At 52.2% G+C, this 14,093-nt stretch overlaps 1 protein-coding gene across 4 annotated transcripts in view; it reads right to left on the bottom strand.

The window, feature by feature from the left end:
- The window catches only part of Brpf3 (bromodomain and PHD finger containing 3), a 37,918-nt gene that overhangs the window by 9,353 nt on the left and 14,472 nt on the right, over positions 1 to 14,093 (bottom strand). For all 4 annotated transcript variants that reach the window (XM_028888355.2, XM_028888358.2, XM_037200166.1 and 1 more), the window contains exons 5-10: positions 13,720 to 13,848; positions 13,136 to 13,448; positions 12,233 to 12,535; positions 8,754 to 9,260; positions 6,285 to 6,378; positions 1,662 to 1,759 (exon numbers count right to left, since the gene is read on the bottom strand). In XM_028888355.2, the coding sequence (XP_028744188.1) occupies positions 1,662 to 1,759; positions 6,285 to 6,378; positions 8,754 to 9,260; positions 12,233 to 12,535; positions 13,136 to 13,448; positions 13,720 to 13,848 (1,444 nt within the window). The remainder of the gene's footprint in view (positions 1 to 1,661; positions 1,760 to 6,284; positions 6,379 to 8,753; positions 9,261 to 12,232; positions 12,536 to 13,135; positions 13,449 to 13,719; positions 13,849 to 14,093) is intronic.

Genomic DNA, 14,093 nt, shown 5'->3' with positions numbered 1-14,093 from the left:
TCAACAGCACAGAAAGATCATGAGCCAACAAGGAAAAAAATACCCGAGCAAAACCTGGTGAGTACAGAAGTGTGCGTATGGGATCTGCACTTGTTCAAATGTGCCTAAGAGAAACGGAAGCAGCACAGGGGTGGAGACAGCTGTGTTCCGATGGCGAAGCTATGCGAGTGCAAGTCTTTTTAAATATCCTTTGGCATCGTTTCTAGTATGGGGGTTTAAAAAGTAAGAAAAAAATGTCACCACCAGAAGCACAAAGTGTGTCAGATCCACTTCCTAGCTTCAAGCTTAGATGTACAAATTCACCTGGACACAGACCTGTCATCTGAGTGCAAACAGTCACAAAGTAACGAACTCAAAGGCATGCACCCGTCAACACACACTGGGAAAGGGGCGACACTATGGCAGAAGGGAGAGGCTGGACCAGGGGAACAGCCCTGCGCGCCAGAGGGAAACAGGCCATCCAGGGCGCATGTGACCGACAACCACGTTCAGAAGCAGGCTGCTCTGGACCCGCTCCGGCTGGGAACCACCCCCAGCCTCACCCCATTACCCCTGCCTTGTCCTCATTTCAATTAGGCTAAACAGGCACGATCTACAAGCTAGAGGCTTGAGTGACACATGTTCTCACTGACGACTCTAGAGATCACAGCCAGGTAGCACCAACCGAAACTATAAATACAGCCTCCCTCCAACCTCACAGTTCCAAGGATGAAGTGACCTCCGCACACGTAGGCTGCTCATCGCAGCCCTGACGATGAAGACACTTTAAATGTCTGTCTGTCTTTGGAGGGCTGCAGTGAAGCCAATGGAGAGTCCTCCCATACAACAGGCCACTGGGGAGCGGAGAAAGCCAAGGGTTCCCAGGGTACACTAGGAACTACAAAGAAGGAATGGCGGGCCCTCGACACCTCTCTCCAACACACACACAGGTTTCGGCTTGGATATACATTAAATCGCTCTGAAAACAACCACAACAAAAGCTAGCAGCGGATGTTCCAGAGAGGAATGCAGGCAGGCTTTCCTAAGAGCCTTCTGGATTTCTGTTACCTAGGCACGTGTTAACTACTCAAATTGTGCTGGCTAGTTTGTTTTTGTTTTGAGGTTCTTGTTTTTGTTTAACTTAGACACAGGCGAGGGTCATCTGGGAAGAGGGAATCTCAACTGAGAAAATGCTTCTATTACACTGGCCCGTGGGCAAGGTTGGTGGCACATTTTCTTGATCAGAGATTGATATGGGAAGATACAGCCCACCATGGCTGATGCCACCCCTGGGCATGTGGCACGGGGCTGTGTAAGAAAGTGGGCTAACAAATCTTGGAGAGCAAGCCAGGACCCAGAGTTCCTCAATGGCCTCTGCTTCAGGTCTGGCCGACTGCCCTTCGGGATGGACCACAAGCTGTACGGAGAAGAAAGCCTTCCTCTCAAGTGGCTTTTGGTCACGGTCATCGTCACAACAATATAAACTCAAAATACAACACAAACTGAAGGTAGTTTAAAGAAAGTGCTGGTGGCCCAGGAGTGCAGGCCAGCTCTCTAGCCAGTGTCTGGGTGGGGGCCCCTCACAGACTGACAGCCGGCGTGTGGGCCCTGCAGTATGGCAGCCTGTCCACTGCTCGCTCCTCAGAGCGTTGCCCCAGCTCTGCCTCCACAGTCCTCCTCACCTGAGCCACTGTGGTCCGAGTCTCCATTCACACCGTCCAGGAAGGGCACTCGCGACAGGGCTGGCTTCCCCCGGCTGCGTTTGGGAGGTGTCAGACCACTGCACACAGAAGAGGGTTGACGTGAGCAGCTAGTTGGAAACAAGTCCACTCCTGCTTTCCCATCTCTAAAGGCGTGGTGCTACCAAGGGAAAGTCAGTGGCTCCGTCTCCTCGACGTGTGACCAGAAACCCAGTCCATCCTCGAGGAGGGACGGCCTCCCCTACACAGGGGAGCACTTCATTCAGACGGAAGGCCGTGGGGCTGGGAATGGTGGCGCACGCCTTTAATCCCAGAGGCAGAGGCAGGTGGATCTCTGTGAGTTCCAGGCCAGCCTGGTCTACACCATGAGACCCTGTCTCAAAAACCCCAAACCGTAAGAACACCAACGCAGAGAGAAGGCCATCATCACCCGGTCTTAACTCAGCCTCTCAGGGACAGTCCGGCCACAAGGAGGCCCCCTCACCTGTCCAAATCTGCACTCTGTGTTCCACACGCTTCATCTTCAGAAACTAATTTATTTCTGAGGTCCAAAAACTCAGCCTCTTTTCTAACTGTGCTATAACAGGCACCTCTTCTCTCCAGAATTAGCAGAGACATTTTTAAATTGAAAAAGAGAAAGAAACCCACTTCTCACTTCAAATGGTTTGTGTGTGAAAGTCTTTCTTGGGTAGGATTTTTTTTTTCTTTTTACCAACTAAAAAGGAGAGCAATTTCTTTCTTTAAACAAGGCTACAGTGGAGAGGTGAAGTCTGGTGGGTGAGACGGGTTAGTGGGGTTGAGTCCCCAGGCCCACATGGTGGAAGGGCACCCAGCAACCTCTACAGCTGTCCTCTGACCTCTACACAGCAGCACACGTAAACATACACATAAATGCAATGAAATACTTTCGGGGTTCCTTTCGTTTGTTTGGTTTTCGAGACCGGGTCTCTCTGTGTAGCTTTGGTGCCTGACCTGGAACTCATTCTATAGACTGGGCTGGCCTTGAACTCAGAGATCCACCTGCCTCTGCCTCCCCAGTGTTGGGATTAAAGGCGAGCGCCATGACCACCACCACCACCACCACCGCCACCACCCTATAATAAAATACTTTTAAAAAGGAAGTTAAATGCTGGGCATGGTGGCGCACGCCTTTAATCCCAGCACTCGGGAGGCAGATCTCTGAGTCTGAGGCCAGCCTGGTCTACAGAGCAGTACATGAGACGAGGAAAAGAAGTGATAACCAAAGCTGAACCAAGGCCACCCAGGCACTGGGATTTTAAAATAGCTCTTCATGCAGTTTTAATGCTCAATCTAGAGCGGAGAGCTTCTGGGCAAGAATTATGTGGCAGGGAACCCCCACCTCCATCAAACTTTAAAAAACCTTACTGCTGGGGTCTGGCGTCACATACTTTTAATCCCAGTACTAGGGAGGCAGAAGATGGAGCGCTGTGATTTTTGAGGCTACAGAGTGAGTTTCAAAGTAGATGAGCTACATAGTAAGACTCGGTCTCAAAAATACATAAAAATATTGGTGTTCTATAATTTTTCAACTAGAAAAATGGTTAAGAGATCAGTCAAGTCTTACAAAAAAGCCCAAATGCTTAGAAGACCCTGGGATAAAATGCAGCAAGGGTGGGAGGGGCTTTAGTGTGTTCCTCAGTTTCACTGGGTCAGAGCTGAGGTGATGCTAAGGAAACTCAGCTGAACCAAAACCATGACTCCCAATCCCGCAGTAAACGAAGCTGGCACCTGTTTGGGAAACAATACCAGCAATACCCAATTCATGCGGAGGATCCAGTGCACTCACCCTGCAAAACCTGCCTACGGACCTGAGAGGCTGACATGGAGATGGAAACGTTGGTGATGTCACTACAAGTCTCTCTAAGTTCACACCCTGAACCTGGAGATCTCTTAGGACACAGGAGAAAAAGCAGGGCAAGGCAGCTAAGAGATGAGGAAAGGCAAGGCCAGCTTGTCTCATCACCTCTGTGATGCTGACCAGTGACTGCCCAAGTGGTGCTGTGGAAAATCCACAAGTCCACAAGTCCACACACACACACACACACACACACACACACACACACACACACACACACACACTACTCTGGGAATGGCTTTGTGTTTTCAGGTCTAGTATCACAGACCACTACTGTCATACCACAGAATGCCAGTACGGGCAGGGAAGGCCTGGGAAACTAGGCTGCTGCAGCCGCACTGAGGCTTGCTTTGCAGACCCAGGCCAACGCGGTACAGCCAGTCTACAGTGACGTACGTATAATTTCCACCTACCTCCTCTACAAGATAAACTCTAGGAACTGACATGTACCTCAACAACATGACTCACACCATAGGTGTTGGATTACCAGCACTTGGAGGAATGACCCACAGAGGAGGAGCAGCTGGGCTTGGTGGGGCCCGAATGTCATTCTAGCACTCAGGAGGTGGAGCGAGGGGGGTGAGGAGTCCAAGGGCCAGCCTCAGTCACGGTGCACTCCCAGTCTGAGTACATGAGACTGTCAGGGAGTGCAAGAATGAATGGAAAGGCGCTCAGAAGACCACGGGAAAAGACCAACCGTGGATGGAGCAAATGGGCAAGATGGGCTGCGGGTGGGTGGGTGACCAGTGCACCCCTTTAATCCCAGCCCTCGGGAGGCGGAGGCAGGCGGATCTCTGTGAGTCCCAGGACAGGCAGAGCTAAGATGAGAGACCCTGTCTCCAACAACAGACCAGAACAAGAAAAAGGTAACATGCTTCTGTCCAGCAGACAAAAGCTTCCTTTATATTCTTCCTAGGAGACTGGAGAGGAGGGGGACTGGGATGGAGAGAACACTGGAGTCAGAACCCTTGGACCTCCAATTTTACTTACTTTCATTTTTTTTAAATGTGTGTGGGGGCTGCTGGCACACACTCATGTGTGGGGAGGCCAGAGGGCAGCCTGTGTGGCTGGCTCTCTATTTCTACTGTGTGATCCTGGGGACTGAACTCACATCACAAAGGCAAGCATCACCTGAACCAGCAGGCTAGCCTGGCCTACTTCTTGTGACTCACAGTTGGGTAGCGTGTCTTTTGTGAGGGAGAACAGTACCCTTTCCACCTCAGCCAAGGACTGGAAGGGAGGCGATGGCTGACCTCACTCCTACCACCTCCAGGAAACTGAACTTCCAAGTACTACATATTTGCTTAGCTTTAGTGTTTTTTTGTTTTTTTAAGCAGGACTTTGCTATACAGCCCCGGCTGGTCTTGAGCTCATGATTCTCTTATCTCAGTGGCCGAAGGGTCAGGGTTACAGGTATGGGCCACCAGGCCTGGCTTAAGTATCTATCTTTGAAGGAAGCCAGGAACTCCAACCTGAGAGCAAGCAAGAAGCATTTTCTAACATCTTGAAATCTATCTTCTTTAAGCCCTGGTAAACTGTCTCTCTATTCCCATCAACTCTCTCTTTGGAGTCTTTGACAGACAGGGTGCGAGCATGGGCAATTTTGAGGTTTCATGGGGAGGAAACTCGAAGGAATTAAGGCAGGAAGCCAGTGTAACTGGAGGCCCACACAACTCCACCTGGGAGCTCAGCAGGTAAGCAAGTGTCAAGAGCACACACGCCAGTAAAGACCGCTCGGAAGCCTTCAGACACAGAACAGCCTTTAAGGGCCTTCCTAAACCAAGGATTCTCTCAGCAATCACCTCTCCCTGTGGCACCAAGGTCCTCTCATCCAAGCACCCCACTCTACCCAAAGTCTTGGAGAGCAGAAAACACTGGGCCATGAGCTCAGAAAACTCTTAGACTTGGGAGAAAGGTTCTGGGCTGAGAACTCCTTCCTTCGGGTTAAAAACAACAGAAGCCCATCCCATCTCAACAATGACGGGCAACCTGGAGCCTCTGAAAAAGGGGCCTTTAAAATTTCATGCTCGGTCATCCCTATACAATATCCCTGAAGAGGCACTGGGTGTAGCTGGGAAATGCCTGCTAGCCCAGCACCCGGGAAGTGGGGGTTCAAAGATTGAGGGCTGGAGGCCACCTCGAGCTGTTTAGTTCGGCCCTATTTCAAAAAAACCAAGGGTTAAATCCAGACAATGATATATGCCCGCAGTCTCAGCACCTGGGAGACCGAGGCAATCGAACTACACAGCAAGATCCCACATCAAGAGACGAAACCAGGCCGAAAGAGGCTTGGGCTGTAACTTACTGGTAGCATGCCTGCCTTGCATGTGTGAGGTCCTGGGTTCAACCCTCAGCACCGCAGAACAAAAGCCAAAACAAACCAGAGGCCAACCCTATGAAACCCTAAGAGGCTTAGTCAAAACCACGTCGGCAAGGAGCCGAGTTATCCAGGGGTGTGTGCACCCGGGCACGTGAGTCTCCAACGGTAACTTCACGAAGCCCCAGGAGGTTGAGTCCCACTGACCTATCAACACCACTCTCTCTTAGAGCAGATCTAGAATCAAGGGTCAGCCCCTTTTCCTCAGGGCTCCCGGTTCCAAACCAGAGCCTGAGGAAACGGCAGCGGTCTCGAGAACCAAGTAAGAATGGAGCCCCACCTGTCACTGCATGGGGAGGTAAGGAAAAGGTGGTCTCGGGGCTGCCCGAGCTTTGTGGGTAAGCATCCTTACCTGCCAGCTTCCAACGCCAGTCCTCCACTGAGACCCAAACTACATTCCGAGTCAGACCCGCTTTCCGTGTGTTTTCCGAAGCCGTTAGTCACGCCTGCCAAGGACACACAGAGTAAGCCCTGAGTGCAGAAGCCCCTTCCCTGACACATGCCTCAGAGGACTGGAGTGGGTGGGAGGCTGTGCCGCCCCTGCAAGGAATGCATCTTCAGTGGCAGTGAGCAGACTGTATTACCTGAGCAGCACACACCTGACTACTGAGGAAAAACCTAAGACTTGCCCACCCAGGCAAGCTCACAAGTCCCTGGATCTGCTCTAGTGTTGAACCTCAATGATCAGGGAGTTCCTGTGCCCCACGGAGCCACCGGGCTCTGCTGATAAGCACTCCCAAGCCCTCCCCATCCCCGCTGGCAGCAGGAGCTTCCTTCTTCGGGTGCGACGGCAGAAGCTAAGGCAGGATAAGGGCTCAGTGTCCACCACACCCGGAGATTATCTCAGAGCTGAGGAGAGCCGAAGGGAGTTGAAGGGCCAGGGCAGCCCAGATCACCGCAGAATGGAGCATCAGGGCCATGACTCCAGGCTGAGCTTGGCCCTTGCTTTTTGTGTAGCAGAGGATGCTGTTGGTATGACTCCTTTTGCAGCAAGGTGCCTCGGGTAGAGAGGGCTTTTTCATCATCCCAGGGTCACCTAACCATGAAGGCTTCCTTTCTTTTTGACCTATTGAGCCCTAACTCCAGAGTTCTGTGCCTCTGACCGTTGAACAGAGACTGAAAATGGATCGGCCCGATTTGGGAGCTGTGACAGACACCTCGGCTAGAAAATTGTGAGGCCAGCCACACTTGTGAGAGCAGGTGCCTGAGCCAAGATGTGGATCTCCTAACCTGGCCCTCCCTCTAGTATGATGACCTCAATGTGTGTCACAGAACCCCACTGTGCCTGGCCTATAAAGGTTCAGCGCCTGCTTTCTGAGCTCCAACTACGGTTGTGTACAGAAGTGTTCCTGAGTGCCAGCATGTGGGGGCTAGGAAGGGAAAGCTGACTTATCATATCCCCAAACAGTGGGGCTCCAGGTTGATGGGCCTCACGTAGGGACTAGCAGAGGCTTTCATTTTTAGTGCACTGTTCTCCGTGCCGTCTGGCCGAGACACAGAGCTGGAAGGACGACAAAAATGGCTCCTGCAGGCTGCTATCTGCTGTGTCCAAATCTGCTCCCACCTTAGCCGGCGGGGAGGGACCACCAGCCCCACATCAGTAAGCCACAAACAGGCTCTGAGGGAACTTCCCTCCAGGCCACAGAGCCAATAGGAAGTCAGGGCCCTAATAGCCTAAACGTCTAGCCTACTACGGAGAAGTGTGGCCGACGGGAAGGGAAGAGAGGAAAAGCAAGTGCTGGCCCACAGTCCAGAGATACCACACAAAGGGTGAGAGACAGGAGGAGTCAAAGCGGAGAGCGGCTGTCCCACCCCGCCAGGACCCAACTCACCTGCCTGGCACTTAAGGCCCGCACCCGCGCCTTGGTTCCCGAGGCTGCAGTGAACACCCACTGAACTGTCCTAGAGAGAATGTCTTCCTCCTTGTCACATGCTCTGAAGGCAGGCCCTGGGCCCTTCCCACCAGCTACCTTCACCCTCAGGGCCGGCTCGGGTGCCCCCTGAAGACAAATCTCAACCCCAGGTCAAGTTCTCTGAATAGCTCTGGCAGTGTTACCCCACGCCCGACCCCTCGCTTTGGGCTCTGATCTCTCAGTGACTCAGAGGACCTCTCTACTTTCTCCTGGACCGGGACTCTCGTGGAGCTGAACTGGCCCTGCCGTATGACCCTCTCCCACCGGGGACCAGCTTGCCCGCGCTGGGCACGCGGTCAGGACTCCAGTGACTATGACCCGCTCTGCCACCTCCTCCCCCACCCACCTCTGCTGCAGCTGGCTCCTTTGCTGCTCTGGACACGCACGTGTGTTCCCACCCTCCAAGACATTTCATCTGTCCTCAGAACAGTCTGCCCTCTTCACTCCTTCAAATCGTTTTCAAATGTCCCCTTCCCTGGCTGCTTGTCTCATGCCCCTAGCACTCTCTGCCCTCTCCTCTGATGGATTGACGTGTGTTTTTTACAAAGTCTCTAATACAAGAAGAGCTCTCATTTGCCTTTAGTCTATTTCTTCTGGAAGAGATTTTCATGTTTTGTTCACTAATTTCCCTCCAGTGCCTAAGACAGTGTCTGATAAAAATATCCCAAGAGAGCACACTGAAGTGAAGGTAAAAACCATTTTACCACGTGAAATCTTACATTCCCCTAAGGCCGGTGATCGTCCCCTAGACAATCTGGCCCTCTGAAAACAACTGCTCTAAGCCTGTTTTCTCACAGAGGCCACCGGAGATGGCGGACGGGAAGAGGAGGAGGAGGAGGAGGAGGAGGAGCCCCCTGGTGGGGCGGAGCAGGGAAGCGGGTGGGAAAAGAAGTCACAGGCAGGATCACCTGGCTCTTCCTCCTGCTGAGGGGACCTGGCCCCTTCACTGTCACTACAGCCCCTGCTCCTTGGCCGCTTCCTGGAACAGTGCTCGTCTTCCGTGCTGGCTGGAGAAGCAGGGGAGCCCACTGCACTGTGGTCCTCGCCATTCTCCAGGGTGCCGTCCGGACTCCTCGGCAGCTTAACCCCATTCTTGGCCTTCTTGAAGAGGACTGATGTGCGGCGGCCCACCCCACTGAGAGGGGTACCAGGAGGGCTGTCAGGGTTCACGGGAGACAGTCTGTCAATGCCATTGTCACTGAGCAAGCATCGCAAGGGCTCGCTCCCCAGCTGCAGGGCTGGTTTCTCCAAGAGCTCATCATCTTCCACCTTCCGGGACTTTAGGGACCGGCTTGAAGGCTTGCTGTCACTGATAGGTTTCAGGGTGGGGGGGTCTGGGGGGGATTCCTGTTCAGACAAGGATGGTGCAGGCCCAGTAGGCTCCAGGGTTGGTGGAGCAGGTAATTTGGAATCATCTGTTAGAGAAAAAGAGAACCTGCTTGAACATTCTAGCAACAGTCTGCTCCTACAAGCCAGATACTGACTCTGATAAGCAAGGACCAAAAGCATGAACTATTCCATGGCTTTGACACCTTTTAGGCCTTAGATCAAAGCAAAAGTTAAAGGAGGGGTAAGCTCTGTTCACACTTAAAAGTTCTCAATCCTCGCTGTGTGTTAGAATCAACTGGAGAGATGGCTCAGTGGACCCAGGTTCAATTCCCAGCACCCACATGGCAGCTCACAAACTACCTCCAGGGGACCCAATACCCTCATGCAGACATAGATGCACACAAAACATGAATGCACATAAAAATAAAAATCATTAAAAAGTAAAAGAAAGAAAGAAAAGAAGGAAGGAAGGAAGAATTTTAAGCCCAAGTTACACTCCAGACCAAACGAAGGCCAACCACAAAGGGAGGACGGATGTCCTATGAAGAGCTGACAAAGTGAGCCTAATTGTGTGTGCGGCAAACGCCATGCATGCGGCAAATGCCATGCATGCTTGAGAAAGCTGCCTCAGTCAATAGTTAGGGGACTGGAGGATCACACTTCTCACCTGACGTCAGCGCTTTCTCACCTGTCCTCAGCTCTGCCTTGGGAGGGCACACAGCAGGCAGAAAAGGGGTTTGCAGATGTAGGGAACTCAGACCAAGTGCATTAACTCTGGGGTTCCCAGACAAGTCCGCCCTACTGGAACTTGGCTCCCAACCATAGCCCAGATCTCCCCATATGAACCTCTGTGACTTTCTCTTGAACCCTCTGGGGGACGCTCTGTCACTGTCACGAGTCAAGGAGTGGAATTCAGATGACATTCGGACTGCCATATGAAAGTTACAAGGAGTCACAATGGTCACGTAGCCTTCTGATGTCCCATGTGGCTTCTCCATCATGTCCCCAACCCACAATAAAACGCGCCAATCTCTTCACTCTGAGCCTTCCCAAGTAGAGGTAACTCCATGTTTAGACTATGTGAGTGGCAGGCCTCCCCAGATGCTGGGCTCAGGGCAAGGGCAGGCACCAGTAAGATAATTCTGTCCTCCTAAAGGGAAGGCACGGGAAGCAGCTCAGCTCATAAACGGCTCCAAATCACTAAGGTAGGGGACAGTTTAGAAAGCTTACCAGGTGACTCTAATACGTTGGTTGCAAATGTCATTTACACTTGAGAAAGCCACCTTCTTAAATCAATTACTTTTTTTTTTTTTTTGAGACAGGGTTTCTCTGTGTAGTTTTTGTGCCTGTCCTGGAACTCACTCTGTAGACCAGGCTGGCCTCGAACTCACAGAGATCCACCTGGCTCTGCCTCCCGAGTGCTGGGACTAAAGGCGTGCGCCGCCGCCGCCGCCACTGCCGTCGCCGCCACCACCACCACCCAGCTTCAGTTAGGCTTTTTACAGTCTGAAACCTCTGCCTGGGATGGCCTATAGTCATGGCCACCTGGGATCAAAACCAAGAGTTAAGCTGGGCAGTGGTAGCCTTTAATCCCTGCACTCAGAGACAGAGGCAGGCAGATATCTGTGAGCTCAAGGACAGCCTACAGAGAGAAACCCTTCCTCAAAAAACCAACTAATCAACCAGCCGAACAGGCAAACAAAAACCCCAAGAGTCCAGGCCAGAAGAAGGGCCTTTACGCCGGGCGGTGGTGGCGCACGCCTTTAATCCCAGCACTCGGGAGGCAGAGCCAGGCGGATCTCTGTGAGTTCGAGGCCAGCCTGGGCTACCAAGTGAGTTCCAGGAAAGGCACAAAGCTACACAGAGAAACCCTGTCTCGAAAAACCAAAAAAAAAAAAAAAAAAAAAAAAAAAAAAAAAAAAAAAAAAAAAAAAAAAAAAAAAAAAAAAAAAAAAGAAGGGCCTTTACTTCCCTCTCACACCCTAGTCTAACTGTTCTTGGAGCTTCTCCAGAGTGGCAGAGTAAGCTGTACCATGCAGTGCCACTCTGTGAGGGGCAAAACTGCCTCACACTTAAATACTACGAAACTGCTGGGCTCCAGCACCCTACTCTCTATGACTCTCCGACAGCCCTGTCCCTAACCCTTCCAGAACCTCTGGGTCCCCTGGGAGCCCAGACCAATACAAGAGCCAACATCTACTCTGACAAATGAATTTTGTTCTCTATTGATTGCTAAGTATTTGGTTGTTGTTTTTTTTTTTAAAGATTTATTTATTTATTATGCATACAGTGTTGTTGATGTAATCAACAGTCTTATTAAATAAGAAACACAGAAACAATGTAAAAGAGAAAGCCGAGAGGTCAGAGCTCAGAGCTAAAATCTCACCCTTCCGCCTGCGGTGTCCCAGCTTCCCGAAAGAGAGCTATATCCTGTCTGTTCGGTTTTTTTTATAGTATGTTGTTCTGCCTTCTCATTGGTTGTAAACCCAAACACATGACTGCCTCGTCACTGTCTGAATGTACAGCCCCCTAGGTCTTAAAGGCGTATGTCTCCAATGCTGGCTGTATCCCTGAACACACAGAGATCTATGGGATTAAAGGCGTGTGCCACCACCGCCACACTCTGTAGTGTGGCTCTAATAGCTCTGACCCCTGGGCAACTTTATTTATTAACATACAATCAAAATCACATTTCAGTACAATTAGAATACCACCACACAGTGTTCTGTCTGCATGTACACCTGCAGGTCAGAAGAGGGCACCAGATCTCATTATGGATGGTTGTGAGCCACCATGTGGTTGCTGGGAATTGAACTCAGGTCCTCTGGAAGAACAGCCAGTGCTCTTAACCTCTGAGCCATCTCTCCAGCCCCGATTGCTAAGTATTTGTAATAGCATCCCAAATGTGTTGTGAAGGGAGACCCCTTCCAAGGGCTTTGTTTACCTGCAGGGTTGCCCTATACTCGGAGGAGAATACTCTCAAGAGATGTTAGCCTTTTCCTCCTCCTGACCACCCCCCACCCCCGAAGCCTGCCCCCTGCCTGTGACCCACTCTCACCTCGGTCCCCATCGTCTTCTGGCTCTTCCTGCAAGGCCTGCTCCAGCACAGCTGCGTCCCCCCGAGGTCCTGCTGCCAGCTCCCCATTGGACACCGTCTTGGTCACTGACAGTAGCTGTGGTGGCGCTGGCTGTGCGAGCTTTTGCCGAAGGGCATTGATCTCCCTGCGGAGCATGCGGACCCGACGGGTGCGGGCCCCGCTGGACCGCATAGCGCTCACCAGGTCTAGTTTCTCCAGCAGCTCCTTCAGCTGCGCCTCTGGCGACAGGTGGGCCCGGTTCTCTGGGATGAGGATGTTATCCACTGCCAGGGAAAAGAGAGGACAGAGGAGGCTGAAGGACGTGCCCAGCCCAGAGCAAGAGAAATCTTCTGGATGGAAAACAAGGCCCTGGAATGCCCAGGCCAGCGACTTCCAGCACTGTCAGTGTGGGCCTTGGCCCCACAACACCGCTGTCTAGGAACGATAGGTCGGTGGGGGGAACAACTACAGGAAGCAATTCAGTTTCGGCTGTGGCCAGACAGCAGGCATGCAGTGGTGTAGCAATCCCCGGCCTGAGCGATTATGCAGCAAGCAGGGGCAGGCCGAGTGGTGTGGTGCTCACATCACAGGCACTCTACTTTCTGGCCCCCACCCCATGCACCAGTGCACACTCAGGGTGCAGGGGAGACTCCAGAGAGGCCTTGGCTTTGCAGCCAGCCAGCTATGCCTTTCCGACCTCTCAACAGGCACTCAGTGCACCGTTTAGGCCGCAGAATTATTCTATCCACACACTGAGCACACCCATGGGCTCCCAACCACAGCTCTGCACCCCTCAAGGCCCACCCTGATCCTGGGCTTTCTGGGCCCCGTCCTCCTGCCGCTCTTCCTGGTCCTCCTCCTCCCTACCCGTCCAAGCTTCTCACCATCCTCCCAGGAGAATCGGTAAAAGTCTTCCAATTTGGGTGACTCGGGCAAGTGGGTGCCCCTCTCGGGATCATAGCCGATGTTCTCTGCCTGCCGACGGGCATGCCGCAGGATGGCCCCTCCCAGGTCCCGCAGGCGGACAGCTGCTCGGTGGAAAATTGTGTCTTTAGCATTATACTTCATGCAGTTGGTAACTATAAGGTTAAAGTCCTCCTCAAACTCCTCCAAGGTGTGGTACAGGTGAGATTCCAGCTTCCGCCTCATAGTAGAAAAATCCATTGGCTTGGATATGAATTCCAGGTAATCTGGAACCTAAACATATAAAACCTGTACAATTACAACAACTATTTACGAGCCACACAGGCGCACCCTCACTGCTGCTCCTGACCTCCCAACTCTGCTGTCGTCATGTTAGCCTCACCAAGAGCCGCGGGGCACGGTCCACCCAGACAATGGGCAAGTCTGCTAGCCTGCCAAGACACCACCCACCCTCAGTTCTGGATGCCCTGTGGCCCAACCTCTTCCTTGGCCTACTCAGAGGCGATTTCTTAGAGCAGGCTTGCTGCTTGGAGGGGTGACTTGCCTCACTCAGGCTGACAGGTTCAGCAAAGATGTGTGCAGGGTCCTTCTCCTGCAGCAGGTCCAGAGTTGTCCTCAGCAGAACTGTGAATGGCATCAGCTCCAGCTCCATGGCAGCCTGCTGCACCCTGACCTGTAGTGAAATGAGGAATAACCAGAATACCTCAACAAAGACTCACTGAATCTTTAACCTGATTGTCAATCACGTGCCACAAATCTCCACAAGGTATGAAGCTGCCCACCCCCGTCCCCAGGATAAGACACCAACAGTGCTATGACTTGAATGTCTCCCAGAAGTTCACATGTCAGAATCTTAACTCCCAGTGCCTGAGGGTGGAGAGGTGCTGGCATCACCTGGGCTTCACCCTCAGGATGATT

The sequence above is a fragment of the Peromyscus leucopus genome, chromosome 16_21, assembly GCF_004664715.2.
Source record: "Peromyscus leucopus breed LL Stock chromosome 16_21, UCI_PerLeu_2.1, whole genome shotgun sequence".
In the NCBI taxonomy this organism is placed as follows: Eukaryota; Metazoa; Chordata; class Mammalia; order Rodentia; family Cricetidae; genus Peromyscus; species Peromyscus leucopus.
Note: the sequence above shows the minus strand (reverse complement) of the source record. Positions and strands in the feature narration are given on the sequence as shown.